At 35.4% G+C, this 16567-nt stretch overlaps 1 protein-coding gene across 6 annotated transcripts in view; it reads left to right on the top strand.

The window, feature by feature from the left end:
* TENM1 (teneurin transmembrane protein 1) overlaps positions 1-16567 on the top strand; it is a 995735-nt gene that overhangs the window by 969318 nt on the left and 9850 nt on the right. For all 6 annotated transcript variants that reach the window (XM_036227172.1, XM_036227175.1, XM_036227174.1 and 3 more), the window contains one exon: positions 7394-7690. In XM_036227172.1, coding sequence (XP_036083065.1) covers positions 7394-7690 — 297 coding nt within the window. The remainder of the gene's footprint in view (positions 1-7393; positions 7691-16567) is intronic.

The raw sequence follows: 16567 nt of genomic DNA, 5'->3' as shown, positions 1-16567 counted from the left end.
GCAGCTGCGCAGCCTCTGTCCCACTCAGCCACTGAGGACTGGGCAGCCTCATATCTTCTCCACCTCCTACCTTCTTCCATTGCAGGGTGATTTCTCATTTCCCTCCCTAGTTGTAGTACTTTTGTTCATCTAGATCCCAGGTGACTTTGCTTGCTGTTTGCTCTGTGTTTCTGTCACAACTTTGATTTGGTTGCAAGAGGGATGAACAAAGCCTCTATCATCTTTGCTATTTTTCTGCCTCTCCCTAGAGGAACTTCTTTAAGTAGAAGAAGAAGAGGGGGAACAAAACAAAAATGTGAATAATCAAATGGCAATAACTACATATCTATCAACAATTATTTTAAATGTAAATGAATTAAATGCTCCAATCAAAAGACAGAGTGAGAAATTGATGTTAGAGGCATAGAGGCATGACGTACCTTCCTTGATCTCTTCCCTTTAAACTACAGTGAGCTGAACACCTACCATCCAAGAAATAATACCCAGTCTGCACACATGAACATCTGAGAAATCTGCACATCAGAGCATCCGAAGGTGGACCAATCACACAAATCAGGGAGATGGAATAGGAGAGAGGAGCAAAGGGGATGTGGAACAAAGCCTGGAGCTCCCTGAAGGAGGGGGAAGGGAGAATTTACTTGGCAATTTCTTGGTTCTTTGGAGCCTGGAACAGTGATGCCTGAGTGATCAGCATATTCCATGCAGTGGAACCCAGTGAACAGGGCAGAGAGCAGGGCAGAAACTGACTGCAAAGGGGCAATAGTTGTATCTTAGCAACCACCATTGGCACGCAGAATGATAAGTCACAGAGCCTGGCCACCTTACCCTACCATCCAAGAGCATGTCCTCTGCCCCTCACATTCTCCCAGAACTAGCAATGAGCTCCAGGGTAATTTATGCAACCAGAACTGTAACATACACTGCAGCTAGTACTAGTGAGGGGGCAGTTATATAGAAACAAAACAGCTGAAATCTGAGGGGCAGCATTACTGGAAGAGAGTCACACACAGCTGGCATCTCTCAATCCACTCCACCCCCAGCTAGTGAGGCTGATTTAGAAGGAAGCAGTGAAGCATTGAATCTGACTGTTGGGGCAGTAACAAGACTTTAGGGCATTTTCAGAGGTTTCGTTGCTTGTCACCCATCACATCCTCCCACTCTAAAATAAAGTGTATTTTTAACCTCAAAGCAGAGATCCAGGAGGCTTGGGCATCACATACTAAAAACCAAAAGAAAAACCTCTTCTTATCAACCTGCTAAAAATAGGTCACTATATAATAAATTTTCTTTTTTTTTTTCAAAAGAAAAAAAAATGGAGAGTACATTCCCTTTAATGCCCAGGCAGAGCAATAGTCCATCAAACACCATGAACTACCAAGGAGACAAGGCAGCTCAAAAAGAAAATGAAAAATATCCAAAAAACTAGCTTAAAGATATAGAAATATGCAATTTAAATGACAAAGAAATCAACTCTATACTTCTGAGAAAACTCGACAAGATGTGAGAAAATTCTGATTGACAGTTCAAAAAGCTTAGGGAAAACATCAATGAACAACAGGAATACTTTACAAAGGCAATTGAAACACTAAAAATAACCAGATAGAACTTCTGAAGATGAGAACGCATTAATAGAAATGAAGAATAAAATAGCAATTTTAGGAAATAGAGCTGACCAGATGGAAGAAAGAATTAGTGATGTCGAAGACAGAAACCTGGAAATGACACAGATGGAAAGAGAGAAAGGCTTGAGAGTGAAAAAAATGAACAAACTCTACAAGAACTATCTGACACCATCAGAAAAAGTAACATAAGAATAATGAGCATACCAGAAGGAGAAGAGTGGAAGAAGGAAACAAAAAGCATATTCAAACAGTGGACCAGAATTTCCCAAACTATGAAAAAGACCTGGATCCTTGAATCCAAGAAGCAAACAGAACATCTAATTATCTCAATTAAAAAGGCATTCTCAAAGACAATATTAAAACTGTCAAAAATTAATGACAGAAAAAAATCTTCAAAGCAGCCAGGGAAAAGAAAATGATAATTTCAAAAGAAGTTCTATTAGGCTATCATCAGACTTTTCAGCACAAACTTCACAGGCTAGGAGAGAGTGGAACCAAATATTCAACTATTGAAAAAAAGAAAATACCAGCCAAAAATAATATACCCAGCAAAGTTCTCCTTTAGATATGAAGAAACGAAGACATTCTCAGACATACAAAAGCTGAGAGAATTTTCCACCTCAAGGCCTGCATTACAAGAAATACTGAAGAGGGTCATTCTACCTATAACAAAAAGATGAAAAGATACATAACTATGAGTAAGATGACTAACAGGCAGACAGAAACAAGAAAGTGCAAGCTTTATTAAAACCCAGATATTACAAGCCTGAATATGGTTTAAAGTTAAAAAATAAATAAATAAAAAGAGAAGACAACAGCTATTGCAACCTAGAAATAACCATACAACATAAATAAGGATAATGTGAGACAACAAAAATGGAAAGGGGGAGGGAATAAAGATCCAAATCCACAAATGGGAATGGAGATAAAGTGCACACAGAAGAAAATGGACTAATGTATATATGAAACTTTCCTTTACATAAACTTAATGGTAACCACACAGGAAAAAATATAGAACTGAGACACATAACATAAAACAAGAGGGAACAGACGTAAAAAACAAACAAACAAACAAACAAACATAAAACACCACCAAATTAAAATAACAGAAACATGAGGACAAAGACACAATAGAGACACCAAGCTACTAGAAAACAAAAGATAAAATGGCTATAGGACAATCTCATATTTTTATAATCACCCTAAATGGAAATTGACTGAACTCACCAATAAAAAGGCACAGAATAAAAGATTGGATCAAAAAACAAAACCAAGCCATATACTGCCTTCGAGAGACACATCTCAGCTGCAGGGACAAATACAGACTAAAAGTGAAAGGGTAGAAACCAATACTCTAAGCAAATGGCACCCAGAGAAAATCGGATGTCACCATAGTTATATCTGACAAAATAGACTTCAAGATAAAAAAGGTAATAAAGGACAATGATGGAAAGTTTGTAATGCTAAAAGGAGCCATATATTAAGAAGACATAACAGTTATAAATATATCTTCTTCCTATTAGGGAGCACCAAAATATATAAAGAAACCACTAACAGAACTAAAGGGAGAAACTGACAAAAACATAATTACAGTAGGAGACCTAAATACTTCACTGCAGCTATGGATAGATCATCTAAACAGAAAATCAATAAGGATATATCAACCTTAAATGACACATTATACCAACTGGACATAACTGACATTTATAGAGTATTTCATCCTTAAACATCAGATTATACATCCTTCTCTAGTACACATGGAGCATTCTTAAGGATGGACCATATATTGGGACACAAAAGCTAGCCTCAACAAATATAACAGGATTGAAATCATACCAACCATATTCTCTGTTCATAATGCTTTGAAAATGGAGATTCACTGTAAAAAGAAAGTGGGAACAGCCACAAACATGTGGAGATTAAACAACATGCTACTAAACAACTGGGTCCTAGAAGAAATAAAAGGAGAGATCAAGAAATACATAGAAACAAATAAGAATGAAAGTACAACATATCAAAACTTTTAGGACATAGCAAAAGTTGTAATAAGGGGAAAGTTCATATCATTACAAGCCTATCTCAAGAAACAAGAAAGATCCCAGATAAATGACCTAAGATTACATCTTTAGAAAACTAGAAAAAGAAGAACAAATAAAGCCCAAAATTAGCAGGAAAGACATAATCAAAATTACAGCAGAATTAAATGACATTGAGAACAAAATGATCATAGAAAAAATTGATGCAACGAAGAGCTGGTTCTTTGAGAAGATTAACAAAATTGACAACCCCCTGGCTAGACTCGCTAAGGAATAAAGAGAAAGAACACAAATCAAAAATGAAAGAGGTAAAGTTATGACAGATACCACTGAAATGCAAAGGATCATAAAAGAATATTGTGAAAAATAATTCACCACCAAATTCAATAACCTGGAAGAAACAGTAAAGGGAAAATATATTTGCAAGCAACGCCTCCGATAAAGGCCTAATATCCAAAATATACAAAGGACTCATACAACTGAAAACAACAACAACAACAATAACAAAAAACAACAAATTAAAAAAGGCAGAGAACCTCAACAGACAGTTCTCCCAAGAAAACATGTGAACATTCAAGAGATATATGAAAAGATGCTCAACTTCACTAGCTATTAAAAAAATACAAATCAAAACCACAATGAGATACCATCTTACATCTGTTAGAGTGGCTATCATCAACAGGACAACTAATAATAAGTGTTGGAGAGGAAGCGGAGAAAAAAGAACCCTCATACATATGCTGGTGGGACTGCAAATTGGTACAGCCACTATGGAAAACAGTATGGAAGTTCCTCAAAAAGCTAAGAAATGAACAACCATATGACCCAGCAATCCCTCCTTTGGGTATTAACCCAAAAAACTGAAAATATTTATCCAAAAAGATATATGCATCCGATGTTCATAGCAGCATTATTCAAGGTGGCCAGCATATGGAAGCAACTGAAGTGTCCTATGATAGATGATTGAATAAAGATGTAGTACATATGTACAATATTACTCAGCCATGAGAAAAGATGAAATAATGCCATTTGCAACAACATGAGTGAATCTTGAGATAATCATGTTAAGCAAAATAAGTCATACAAAAAAGGTGGAGAACCACATGACATCACTTATATGTGGGATATAAAACTAAAAGCAGCAAACAAACGTGACAAACAGAGATCATGGACACAGACAGTGGATTAGTGGTTACCAGAGGGGAGCAGGGAAGGGAGAGATGGATAGGGATAAGAGGATCAAATATTTGGTGTTGGAAAGAAATTTAACTTTGGGTGTAACATACATATGTAACATACACATGACTTATTGTTGAAAATAAGACATAGGGTGGTTGAGTGGATAAAAAAACAAGACCCTTACCTATGTTGCCTACAAGAGACTCACTTCAAATTAAAAGACACACACAAACTGAAAGTAAAGGGAGAGAAATGATTTTTCATGAAAATGGAAAGGAAAAAAAAGCTGAGGTAGCAATGCTTATACCAGACAAAATAGAGTTTAAAACAAAGGCTATAACAAGAAACAAAAAAAGACCCAGTAATACCACTTCTGGGTATTTATCAGAAGAAACCCAAAACTTTAATTCGTAAAAATATATGCATCCATATGTTCATTGCAGCATTATTTACAATAGCCAAGATACAGAGACATCTTGGGTGTCCATCAGTGGATGAACAGATAAAGAAGAAGCCATACATTTATACAATGGAATATTACTCAGCCATAAAAAAATAATGAAATCTTGCCATCTGCAACAACATGGATGGACCTAAAGGGTGTTATGCTGAGTGAAATAACTCAGACAGAGAAAGATAAATACCATAAGATTTCACTTACATGTTGAATCTAAAAAAATAAAAAAATAAAAATAAATAAAAATAAATGAACAAACAAAACAGAAACAACTGATAGACACAGAGAACATTTTGATGTTTGGCAGATGGAAAGGGAGTTGGAGGTAGGTGGAAAAGGGGAAGGGATTAAGAAGTACAAATAAGTAGTTACAAAATAGTCATGGGATGGAAATTACGGCATAAAAAATCTAGACAATAATATTGTAATAACTAAGTATGATGCCTGATGGGAACTAATGTATTGGGGTGATCACTTCATAATTTATATAAATGTCTAATCACTGCATTGTACACCTGAAACTAATATAATATCATTTACCAACTGTAGTTTAAAAAAATTAATTATTAAAAAAACTATTACTAATATTATTTTTATACTTCACCAGGTACCTCTATATGTAGTATCATTTAATTCTTAGCACAACTCTGTGGTGTAAAATGGTTATACCACTCCCCTTTCACAGATAAATCTAAGACATGATAGAAGAAAAGACTGGTGCCCAAACATGCAGCTAATTATATGCCTCTGCCCCTCCCTATGCCACTGTTTACACTTCTTAAAGTCTCTTTTTTTTCATTTTTGCCTTGTTGCTGCCAGATATGCTTGGGTTCCTTCCATCCAAATTAAAAGCCTGTCCCTTGAAAGCTGGGTGAAAGCTACATGGTACCTCTGTACCATTTTTGCAACTTCTTATGAGTCAGACTCTTTCAAAATAAAGTTATAATAAAACAAAACAAATAACTCACTAAAACTAATACTTAACTGAATTAAACTAAATTTTAAAATCCCTCCCCTAGAGTTTCCACTTACCCCACCCTCAAAGCTCCCTTCTTCCACAGAGCCTTCTACTCTGTGTTATGATCAGCTAGCCGTAGCAGAAGTTACTGGTAGGACTGTCAAATATTGACCCCACAAGCATGGAAAAATGCAGGTCAGTTGTCCAGTTATTTGAAAACTCAATAAAAGTTGCCCTTTTCCAGATTTTTAAACTTTTTTACTAAGTCATTTACTTGTTTGGTTATCTTGTGTGGACGCAGCTGAATTTCTTCAGTCAGGCACCACTGAGTGCTGTCTTTCACGGAATCCACCTGAGGTCCCTTGTGTCAAGATATCTCTGGGACAACTTCATGGTTGTGAGGTACAGAAGGAGAATGTTAACATGTAGTTGAGCAAGCTAGAACCAGAATCAGGCCAAATTATTTCTAAATTTGGTGTTAAAATTAAATTTTTTGCTTTAACCTCATTTAGTGGCACCATCCTTGCAAATACTGGGGGTCTTACCAACACAACCACATTTACCTGCTGATCTTGTGAAAATATTGCTGAATGGGGTTCCATCACTAAAGAGCAACCTGAATTCCCCTGCGATAAATGTAAATATAATTCCAAGCCCAGATGAACAAAGAAGCCTAAGACAGGAACCTGTATAAATTAGAGGCGGCTCACTATATTCCTTTTTTCTGATTTCTAATCATGCAAACAATTCATTATTCTATGTTCTAGATACTTTACTGGTAAAATAAGAGACAGTAATCCTACTCCTTAGTAGGCATCTGACTCATGTAAAATAAGATTACTTAATTATTGAAAATTGTGTCAGTACACTTGAGACTTGAATTGGGAGAAAAAAATCAACATTCTTATATTGAAGATCTAGCACATAATAGGAGTTAAGACATAGCCCCAACCCTCCAGGATTGAATAGACTGGTGGGAGAATAAAGATAAGTGTCATCTGAGGAAGGTAAAAGTCATGCACAATCAAAAGCAAGAGAGACCCCGTTGTTGGAGAAAATGATCTGCAATTGTGAATACACTAGATGTGGCAGGGAGAACCAAGACAATGCTTAAAATGTATTTCATATCTTCTTTCTATAGGCCCATAACAGAAATCTGCTCTCCATAGATTTTGATCACATAACCCGCACAGGAAAAATCTATGATGACCATCGGAAATTCACCCTTCGAATTCTTTATGACCAGACTGGGCGACCTGTCCTGTGGTCTCCTGTAAGCAGATATAATGAAGTGAACATTACATATTCACCTTCGGGAATGGTGACATTTATTCAAAGAGGGATGTGGAATGAAAAAATGGAATATGACCAGAGCGGAAAAATAATATCAAGAACTTGGGCTGATGGGAAAATTTGGAGCTACACCTACTTAGAAAAGGTAGGTATGTAGGGAAAATAAACTAGTTCTGAGGTTCTGCTGAGAATATTGAAAGTAGCTCTAATTACCCACCTTGGTGAGGACCTGCAGAAGAAAAGTCTGTGTTCTGGATGTCTTGCTCTGTAGAAGTAACCAACTAACCAAACAACAACAACTATGCATGTGTGTGCATGCGTGCGTGCGTGTGTGCGTGTGTGTGTGTGTACTGTCTAGAGATAAGCTATTTTATAGCTGAAAACTTTTCCTAATATACACTCTGCCAGGTGCTTCAAACTGAAGTCAGTATAATGACTTAGCTTTCTCCTCATTTGAGCAGGTTTGCTCATGCTCTTAAAAAGGTATCTTTATTATTATGAAAACTCATACTGAGGTAAAATATAAAGTAATAAAATTATGTGTTAATGTATCTCAACTCTGGAAAAAATTCTCTTGAACAGAAGATAAGAAATTTTAATTTTGTTAGGATAGTCAGTGCAATTTGAGTAGTATACATTTGAGGGCTAATTTTCATAAGTAATTGGTCTGAGGGAATGGTGGCAATAGAGCTCATTGATAATAGTCCTTTATGTATAGCGAGTCTCCAGTAGCATCTGTGATGGGAGCTCACGGCCTTTGTCTGGTAGGAATAAACAAGGACTTTAATCCCGCCGCCAAAACCATTTGTCAAACATCAGCCCCACATAGCAAAACAGTTTCTGACTAGATCAGTAGAAGACGATAAGAGAAATTGATCTCTATCTGCCACCTCAATTTCTAATGTCCTAAGATAGTGTCTTTCATTTCCCAAATCTATCTATTCAACTGAATTGATCAGTCCTAAATTAATATCTGGGAAAATTGAAAAACTTTTCCTTTGACACGTTAAGGATAATCATTGTGAGGCCTAGAAGTTCTTAGAAAACTCATAGGAATCTATAGCAAAATTTCACTATTTGCGTCCAACGATGCCAAGCCTTTAAAAAAAAAATGTGCCAACGGTTGTATGTCATCATGAAACTATTGTACTATTTCCCAGAGTCAGTCGCTGGAGAATTTTCCAAGATGAAAATGCCTAGGAGATAAATCAGACTCCACTTGGGTCCTCTGCTGTATCCACCCTGTGTCCTTTTCAGCTGAAGAAATCAATCAAACTTATAATCTCTACACTGGGAACACATGATATTATACAGTGGGACTTTCCTCTTTTGAATTGAAATAAAAGAATGATCGTAGCAGAAAACTTGGACTCTTCCAAGAGCTGTAAAATTGCATTAAAAGTGCTGATTCCTGATGTCAGAAACATAGCAGAGCATGAGACATCCCCAGATCTCTTCTCTTGAAACAATAAACTGAACATCTAAAACACAACAATAAAAAAAGAAAAACTGCACACCAGCACGTCAGACAGTAGACTGGGAGAAACAAAGAAGCTGCCTCTTGCAGCCAGAGCTCCCTGTAGGAGGAGGGGGAGGACAGAAGGTGTGGTGAGTTCCCTGAACAGTCCTACCTCGTAAAGCTGTGAGCTCCACACGGCCTGAAGCAGGACCCGGTCATCAGGGCAGAAAGCAGAGATGCAGGGACGATAGAGAAGTGGAGACAGCAGAAAAACAACAGTTGATTTTTACCATCCAAGGTTGCAAAACTGAGGCTGAGCCACAGGCCACAGCTCCCAACCAAGAGGGACCCTCCCCATATACCCTCCAAGAGCAAATGCCATGGAGCCCCAGGAAAATCTGAACAAACACTACCGAAACCATTTCTAACACGGACAGGGACTGAGACTAAGGGTAGCATGCATATTAAACATATAAGAAAACAAAAGTACTATTAGGCTTTATATAAAGCAGAGAGCCAAGAGACTTAGACGTCACCAACTGAAAATCAAAAGAAAAATGCCTTCTTTGCAACAGGCTAAAGAGAGACCTTTATGTAATAAACTTCCATTAATGCCCAGGCGGAGAAACAGACCAAAACAGCTGATTATACATTCTAGTGTACATGGAACATTCTCAGGATTCAACCACATACTAAGACACAGAAAAAGCCTCAACAAATATAAGAGGGTTGAAATCATACCAACCATATTCTCTGATCATAATACTTTGAAACTGGAGATTAACTGCAAAAAGAAATCAGGAAGAACCACAAATACATGTAGATTAAAGAAGATGCTACTGAAGAATAACTGGGTCAGAGAAGAAATAAAAAGAAAGATCAAGAGATACATAGAAACGAATGATAATGATAGTACAACATATCAAAACTTTTGGGACACGGCAAAAGCGGTCATAAGAAGAAAGTTCATATCAACACAGGCCTATCTCGAAAAACAAGAATGAGCCCAAATTAATAACCTAAGCTTCATCTTAAAAATCTAGAAAAGGAAGAACAAATGAGGCCTAAAGTCAGAAAAAGGAAAGAAATAATCCAAATTAGATCAAAAATGAATGAAATCGAAAACAAAAAGAAGCAATAGAAAAAATAAATGCACAAAAGAGCTGGTTCTTTGAGAAGGTAAATAAAATTGACAAACCCCTGGCTAGACTCACTAAAGAAAAAAGAGAAAAGACACAAATAAACAAAATCAGGGATGAAAAAGGGGAAATTATGACTGATATTGCAGAAATACAAAGGACCATACAAGAATAATATGAAAAAGTATAGAACACCAAATTTAATGACCTAGAAAAAATGGATCAGTACTTAGAAAAGTACAACCTTCCTAGACTGAATCAAAAAGAATGGGAAAATCTAAATAGACTGATCAGCAGTAGGTAAATTGAAACAATCCAAAAAAAAAAAACTACCAAAAAGTAAAAGTCCAGGACCAGATGGCTTCACCAGTGAATTCTACCAAACAGTCAAAGAAGATGTAATACTTATTCTCCTCAAACTCTTCCAAAAACTCAAAGAGGAAGCAATACCTCTCAACTCATTTTATGAGGCCAATATTACACTTATACCACAACCTGATAAAGATAACACAAAAAAAGAATACTACAGACCAATATCCCTCATGAACACAGGTGCAAAAATTCTAAATAAGATACTAGCGAACCAAATACAGCAACATATTAAAAAGATTATACGCCACAATCAAGTGGTCTTCATCCCAGGGGTACAGGGATGGTTCAACATAAATAAACCAATTAATGTGATACACCATATAAACAAATTTAAAAATAAGAATCATATGATCATATCAAGAGATGCAGAAAAAGCCTTCAATGAGATACAGCATCCATTTATGATCAAAACACTTAACAAAATCAGTTAGAAGGAAAGTACCTTAACATAATAAAGGCCATCTATGACAAACCCTCAGCCAACATTAAGGTGAAAAGCTAAAAACCTTCCAAGATCGGGAACATGGCAAGGCTCTCCACTATCGCCACTATTATTAAATATAATATTGCATGTCCTAGCAAGTGGAATCAGGCAAGAGAAAAGTATAAAAGGCATCCATTTAGGAAATGAAGAAATCAAACTCTCACTATTTGTCACCATTTGTGGATGACATGATTCTCTATATAGAAAATCCTAAAGACTCCACAGGAACACTACTAGAATCAATATGCAAATACAGTAAAGTTTCTGGATACAAAATCGATGTTCAAAACTCCATAGCTTTTTTATACTCTAATAATTAAGTGTCAGAAAAAGAAGTGGAAAAAATAATTCCCTTTGCAATTGCAACAAAAAGAATAAAATACCTGGGAATAAATTGAACGAAACATGTCAAGGACCTATATAATGAAGATTACAAGGCTCTATTAAAAGAAATCAAAGAAGATACAAAGAAATGGAAAGATTTTACGTGTTCTTGAATTGGAAGAAATAACATAGTTAAAATGATCATATTACCTAAAGTATTAGGAATCCCCATCAAAATCCCATTGGCTTTTTAAAAGAAATAGAACAAAAAAATCATTAGATTTGTATGGGAGCACAAAAGACAGCAAATTTCCAAAGCCATCCTAAGAAAAATGAATGAGGCTAGAGGCATCACTCTGCTCGACTTCAAATTATACTACAAAGCAACAGTCATCAAAACAACATGGTATTGGCAGCAAAACAGACATGAACCAGTGGAACAGAATCGAGAGTCCAGAAATAAACCCACATTTATATGGGCAAATAACTTTTGAACAAAAAGCCGAAAACATACAGTGGAGAAAGGAAAGCCTCTTCAAAATGATGCTGGAAAAACTGGAAGGCCACCTGCAAAAGAATGATACTAGACTGTTGTCTATCACCACACATCAAAATTAACTCAAAATGGATTAAGGACATGGATATAAGACTGGAAACAATAAAATGCATAGAAGAAAACATAGGAACTCAAGGACCTTGGACTTAAAGAGGATTTTAAGAATTTGACCTCAAAGGCAAGGGAAGTAAAAGGTAAAGTAAATGAATGGGACTACATCAAACTAAAAAGCTTCTGATCAGCAAAAGAAATCATCAACAAGGTAAAGAGGCAACCATCCAAATGGGAAAATATATTTTCAAGCAACATATCGAATAAGGGCCTATTAACCACAATATACAAAGAACTCATATGACTCAACAACAACAACAACAAAAATCCAATCAAAAAATGGGCAGAGGATCAGAACAGAAACTTCTCCCTAGAGGACATACATATGGCCAACAAACATATGAAAAGATGCTCAACATCACTAGCTATTAGGGAAATGCAAATCAAAACCACAATGAGATACCATCACATACCTGTTAGAATACCTATAATCAGCAGGACAAGTTATAACAAATGTTGGAGAGAATGCAGAGAGAAAGGAACCCTCATATATATGCTGCTGGTGGGACTGCAAATTGGTACAGCCACTATGGGAAACAGCATGGAGTTTCCTCATAAAAGTAAGAATTGATCTACCATCCGATCCAGCAATCCCCCTACTGGATATTTACTCCAAAGACTTGAAAACCCATATCCGAAAAGATACTTGCACACCGATGTTCATAGCAGCACTATTCACAGTGGCCAGGATATGGAAGCAACCAACGTGTCCTAAGATAGATGATTGGCTACAGAAGCAGTCACACACACACACACACACACACACACACACACATACACACACACACATACAATGGAATATTACTCAGCCATAAGAAGAGATGAAATACTATCATTTGTGACAACGTGGATGGAACTCGAGATAATCATGCTAAGCGAAATAAGCCAGACAGAGAAAGTTGAAAATCACATGATATCACTTATATGTGGGATATAAACCTAAAAGCAACAAATGAACAGAACAAACGGAGACTCATGAACATGGACAATAGACTAATGGTTACCAGAGGGTAGTAAGGAGGGGGAAGGTAGACGGGTTTAAGTGGATCAAATATGTGGTGACAGAAAGAAATCTAACTGTGGGAGGTGAACACACAGTGTAAATGTATATATGCCTTACTGTTAAAGTTACAGCTGAAACTTATTGGATTTTGTGAACCAATGTCACCATAAAAAATTAATTAATTAAAAAAAAGAATGATTGGCAAAATCATATGACTAATGTTCACAAAGTGCTAAACTTCTTACAATATTAACAGAATCTAAATATTTGATTGTATGTTTACGTAGGCAAAGCCAACTTTCATATGTTTCTTCAAATATATAATTATGACCTTCATATGAAAAAAAATGCCATTGATTATTAGTTGAATATAGGCTGATTTGTTTTTCCAGGAATGAGGATAGGTTTGCACCTCTCCTTTCAAAGGTCCCACATGTGGCTTGTGAAGTAGCCAGCTCTCTTTAGGAGTGTGCATGTGTGCATGGGTTTGCACTAATAACCGCAACCTCATTAGCACCATACTCTGGTCTAATTGCTTATAGACAGTCACATCTGATTCTCAGAAGACTTTCCCTTTTGACCATATCTATACAATAACAAAAGAGTCTATTGAAAACTTACATTTCATCCCTGCACACAGTTAGTAGGCTCTGAAGCAATTTTATTGTTTCTCTTTTCTGAATTAGCAGATTATTTCATCAAAATCACTTGAGAAAAGAATCATGTGAACCAAACTTCACATAAGTTCTTTTTGCAACAGAAAGTTAGTTGGCAATGATACTTTTAAAACTAAACAAAGAAAACTCTGTGAGACTATCAGTGTCTGCAATGGACAGAAATAAGACCTTATTTACCCAGAATAATGTATCAAGAAAAGCCCCATTGACTTCCAAAAACTAGTTTCCTGACCAGTGAGACAAGCCAAATCACTTGTGCTTTTTAGATGATTTTTGTCCCTTTCTTGGTTTCACAATTAATTTGTTCTCTAATTTAAAAAGTAGCCCTTGACTTAAGCAATCCTATTATGCAAAACTCAGAACCTACAAAACACATAATTATGAATGGTCTATACTTTCCAAAAATCATTTATCCTAAATTGATTTTAACAGCACTGTTATTACCAGTGATAATAACTAATTCACAGAATAAATTTGATGATTAAATGAAAAAACTTGATATAAAGCACCCAGTATGTCTAGTCTTTCAAAAAACGTTAGTTTCTTTCCATTTAAATAGTGCATTATAGTATTTATTTTAAAGTTGAGAATTTAAATGCTAGCACTTCCTGCCACTTGAAGGTAAATAATTAAAACAGGAAAGAATGGAAAGAAGGAAGGGAGGGAAAAGAGTGGAGGAAATTAAATATCTTTGAAATTATCATTCTAGAAAAAAAGAAAAGAATATTGAATTTGCAAAATCTAATTTACTGTAACTTTTCCAGTGAATTGATGAAGTTCTGTGTCCTCCTCTGCTTAGTTTAGTCCTTTTTTTCACCATGATCTTTTCTGACACATGTTTCACTATGTCTGGGGAAGAGCAAGAACCAAGAGGCTGGCTCTTACAGTATGTTTTAAAATAAGAATTTTCAAACTTTAAAATGTATGCTTTTTATTTATTTACATATTTATTATTTTTTATTTTTCAATTACAGTTGACATTCAATATTATTTTATTTTAGTTTCAGATGTACAGCACAGTAATTAGACATTTATATAATTTACAGAATGATCCCTCGATTAGTCTAGTATGCACCTGGTACTATACATTATTATATTATCATTAACTAGATTCCCTATTCTGTATTTTACATCCCTATGACTATTTTATAACTACCAATTTGTACTTCTTAATCCCTTCATTTTTTTAAAATTTTATTTTATTATTAGTTTAAAGTATGCCATACATTGGTTAGACATGTTTACAGTTTACAAAATGATTCCCCTAATTGCTCTTTCTCTCCTCTGGCTATCCACCTAGCCATTACATTAATAATAATTGCATTCCCTAGGCTGTGCTCCCCATCCCCATGATCACCTATCAACTACTAATTTGTACTTCTTTAACCTCTCACTCCATTATCCCAGTTCCCCAACCCTACTCCCTTCTGGCTGTCTCCAGGTTGTTCTCTATATTTGTGAGTCTGTTTTTGATTAGTTTATTCTTTTTGTTTCTTAAATTCCACATATGAGTGATATCATATGGTATTTATTTCTCTATCTGACTTATTTCACTCAGCATAATAATCTCTAGAACCATCCATGTTGTTATAAATAGTAGGATTTCATTTTTTTAATGGCTGAGTAATATTCCATTGTATATATGAACCTTAACTTCTTTATCCAATCATCTGCTGATGGACATTTAGGTTGCTTCCATATCTTAGCTATTATAAATTGTGCTGCCATGAACATAGGGGCACATAAATCTTTACAAATTATTGTTTTCATTTTCTTTGGATAAATACCCAGAAGTGCAATTGCTAGATCAAAAGATATACACATTTTTAATTTTTTGAGAAACTTCTAGACTGTTTTCTGTAACAGCTGTACCATTTTGCAAAACCACCAATAGTGTATGAGGGTTCCCTTTTCTCCACATCTTCACCAACACTTGTTGTTCTTTGATTTATTGATGATAGCCATTCTGATGGGTGTAAGATAATATCTCATTGTGGTTTTAATTTGCATTTCTCTGATGATTAGTGACTTTGTCTATTGGCCATCTCTATTTCCTCTTTGGAGAAATATCTGTTCAGGTCTTCTGCCCATTTTTTAATTGGTAAAATGCATACCTTTGATACCACGAAATACTTCTGGTATTACCTCTGTAAATTTGCTTGCCGGTTCTGTATCAAGATATATTAAAAAGAAACAGCAGATATTTCACCTTAACGTGCAGATGTAAAAATTGTTTAGCTTCTTCTAGACTGGTGAAAGTTACAAGTATCATTTTCATGTACGATAGCTTGTAGTAATTAGGAGAAAAATAGTTATTTAAGTAATAGCTGAAGTTGCTTAAATGATCTCTTCTCTATTGAAAATCAATTATTGTTTCTTATATTTTCTTTGTGTGGCCATTAATTCTCTATCTTGATTTATGAGACTTCTCTGAGCTAATTGCATTTCGAAGACTTGTGAGGCTAAAATTTTGTATTATAGTAAATGTAAATCTTTCATTTTCTTAAAGTAACTTTTAAGAACTTCGTTTTAAAAATTAATTTAAATATATGTTATAATCATTTGATAAGATGCTTTAGTTTGATACATTTACACAAAATTGCCTCTTGGAGGCTGAAATTTTCATAGGCAGCCTGGAGGTACAGAATGCCTTTGACTTGAGCTTTCAGGTGGCTCCACACTGCCATCTGGTGATAATTCTATGCCTTACCTTTTCAAATTTCTACCATCTCATTTCTAATTCTTGTTCAAATGAGTATACAGCCTTGATTGTTCTTTTTTTTCTTCTTCTTTACAATGATCTCTTTTAAGATCTCCCAATCACCTTAAAAAAATAAAAACTCACTCATTCTATTGTTTGGACTAATAAGGAATAGCTTTTTATCCTGTAGCAGCAT

The sequence above is a fragment of the Rousettus aegyptiacus genome, unplaced genomic scaffold (assembly GCF_014176215.1).
Source record: "Rousettus aegyptiacus isolate mRouAeg1 unplaced genomic scaffold, mRouAeg1.p scaffold_m13_p_9, whole genome shotgun sequence".
Lineage (NCBI taxonomy): Eukaryota > Metazoa > Chordata > Mammalia > Chiroptera > Pteropodidae > Rousettus > Rousettus aegyptiacus.
This window is presented reverse-complemented; position numbering and strand designations above follow the sequence as displayed.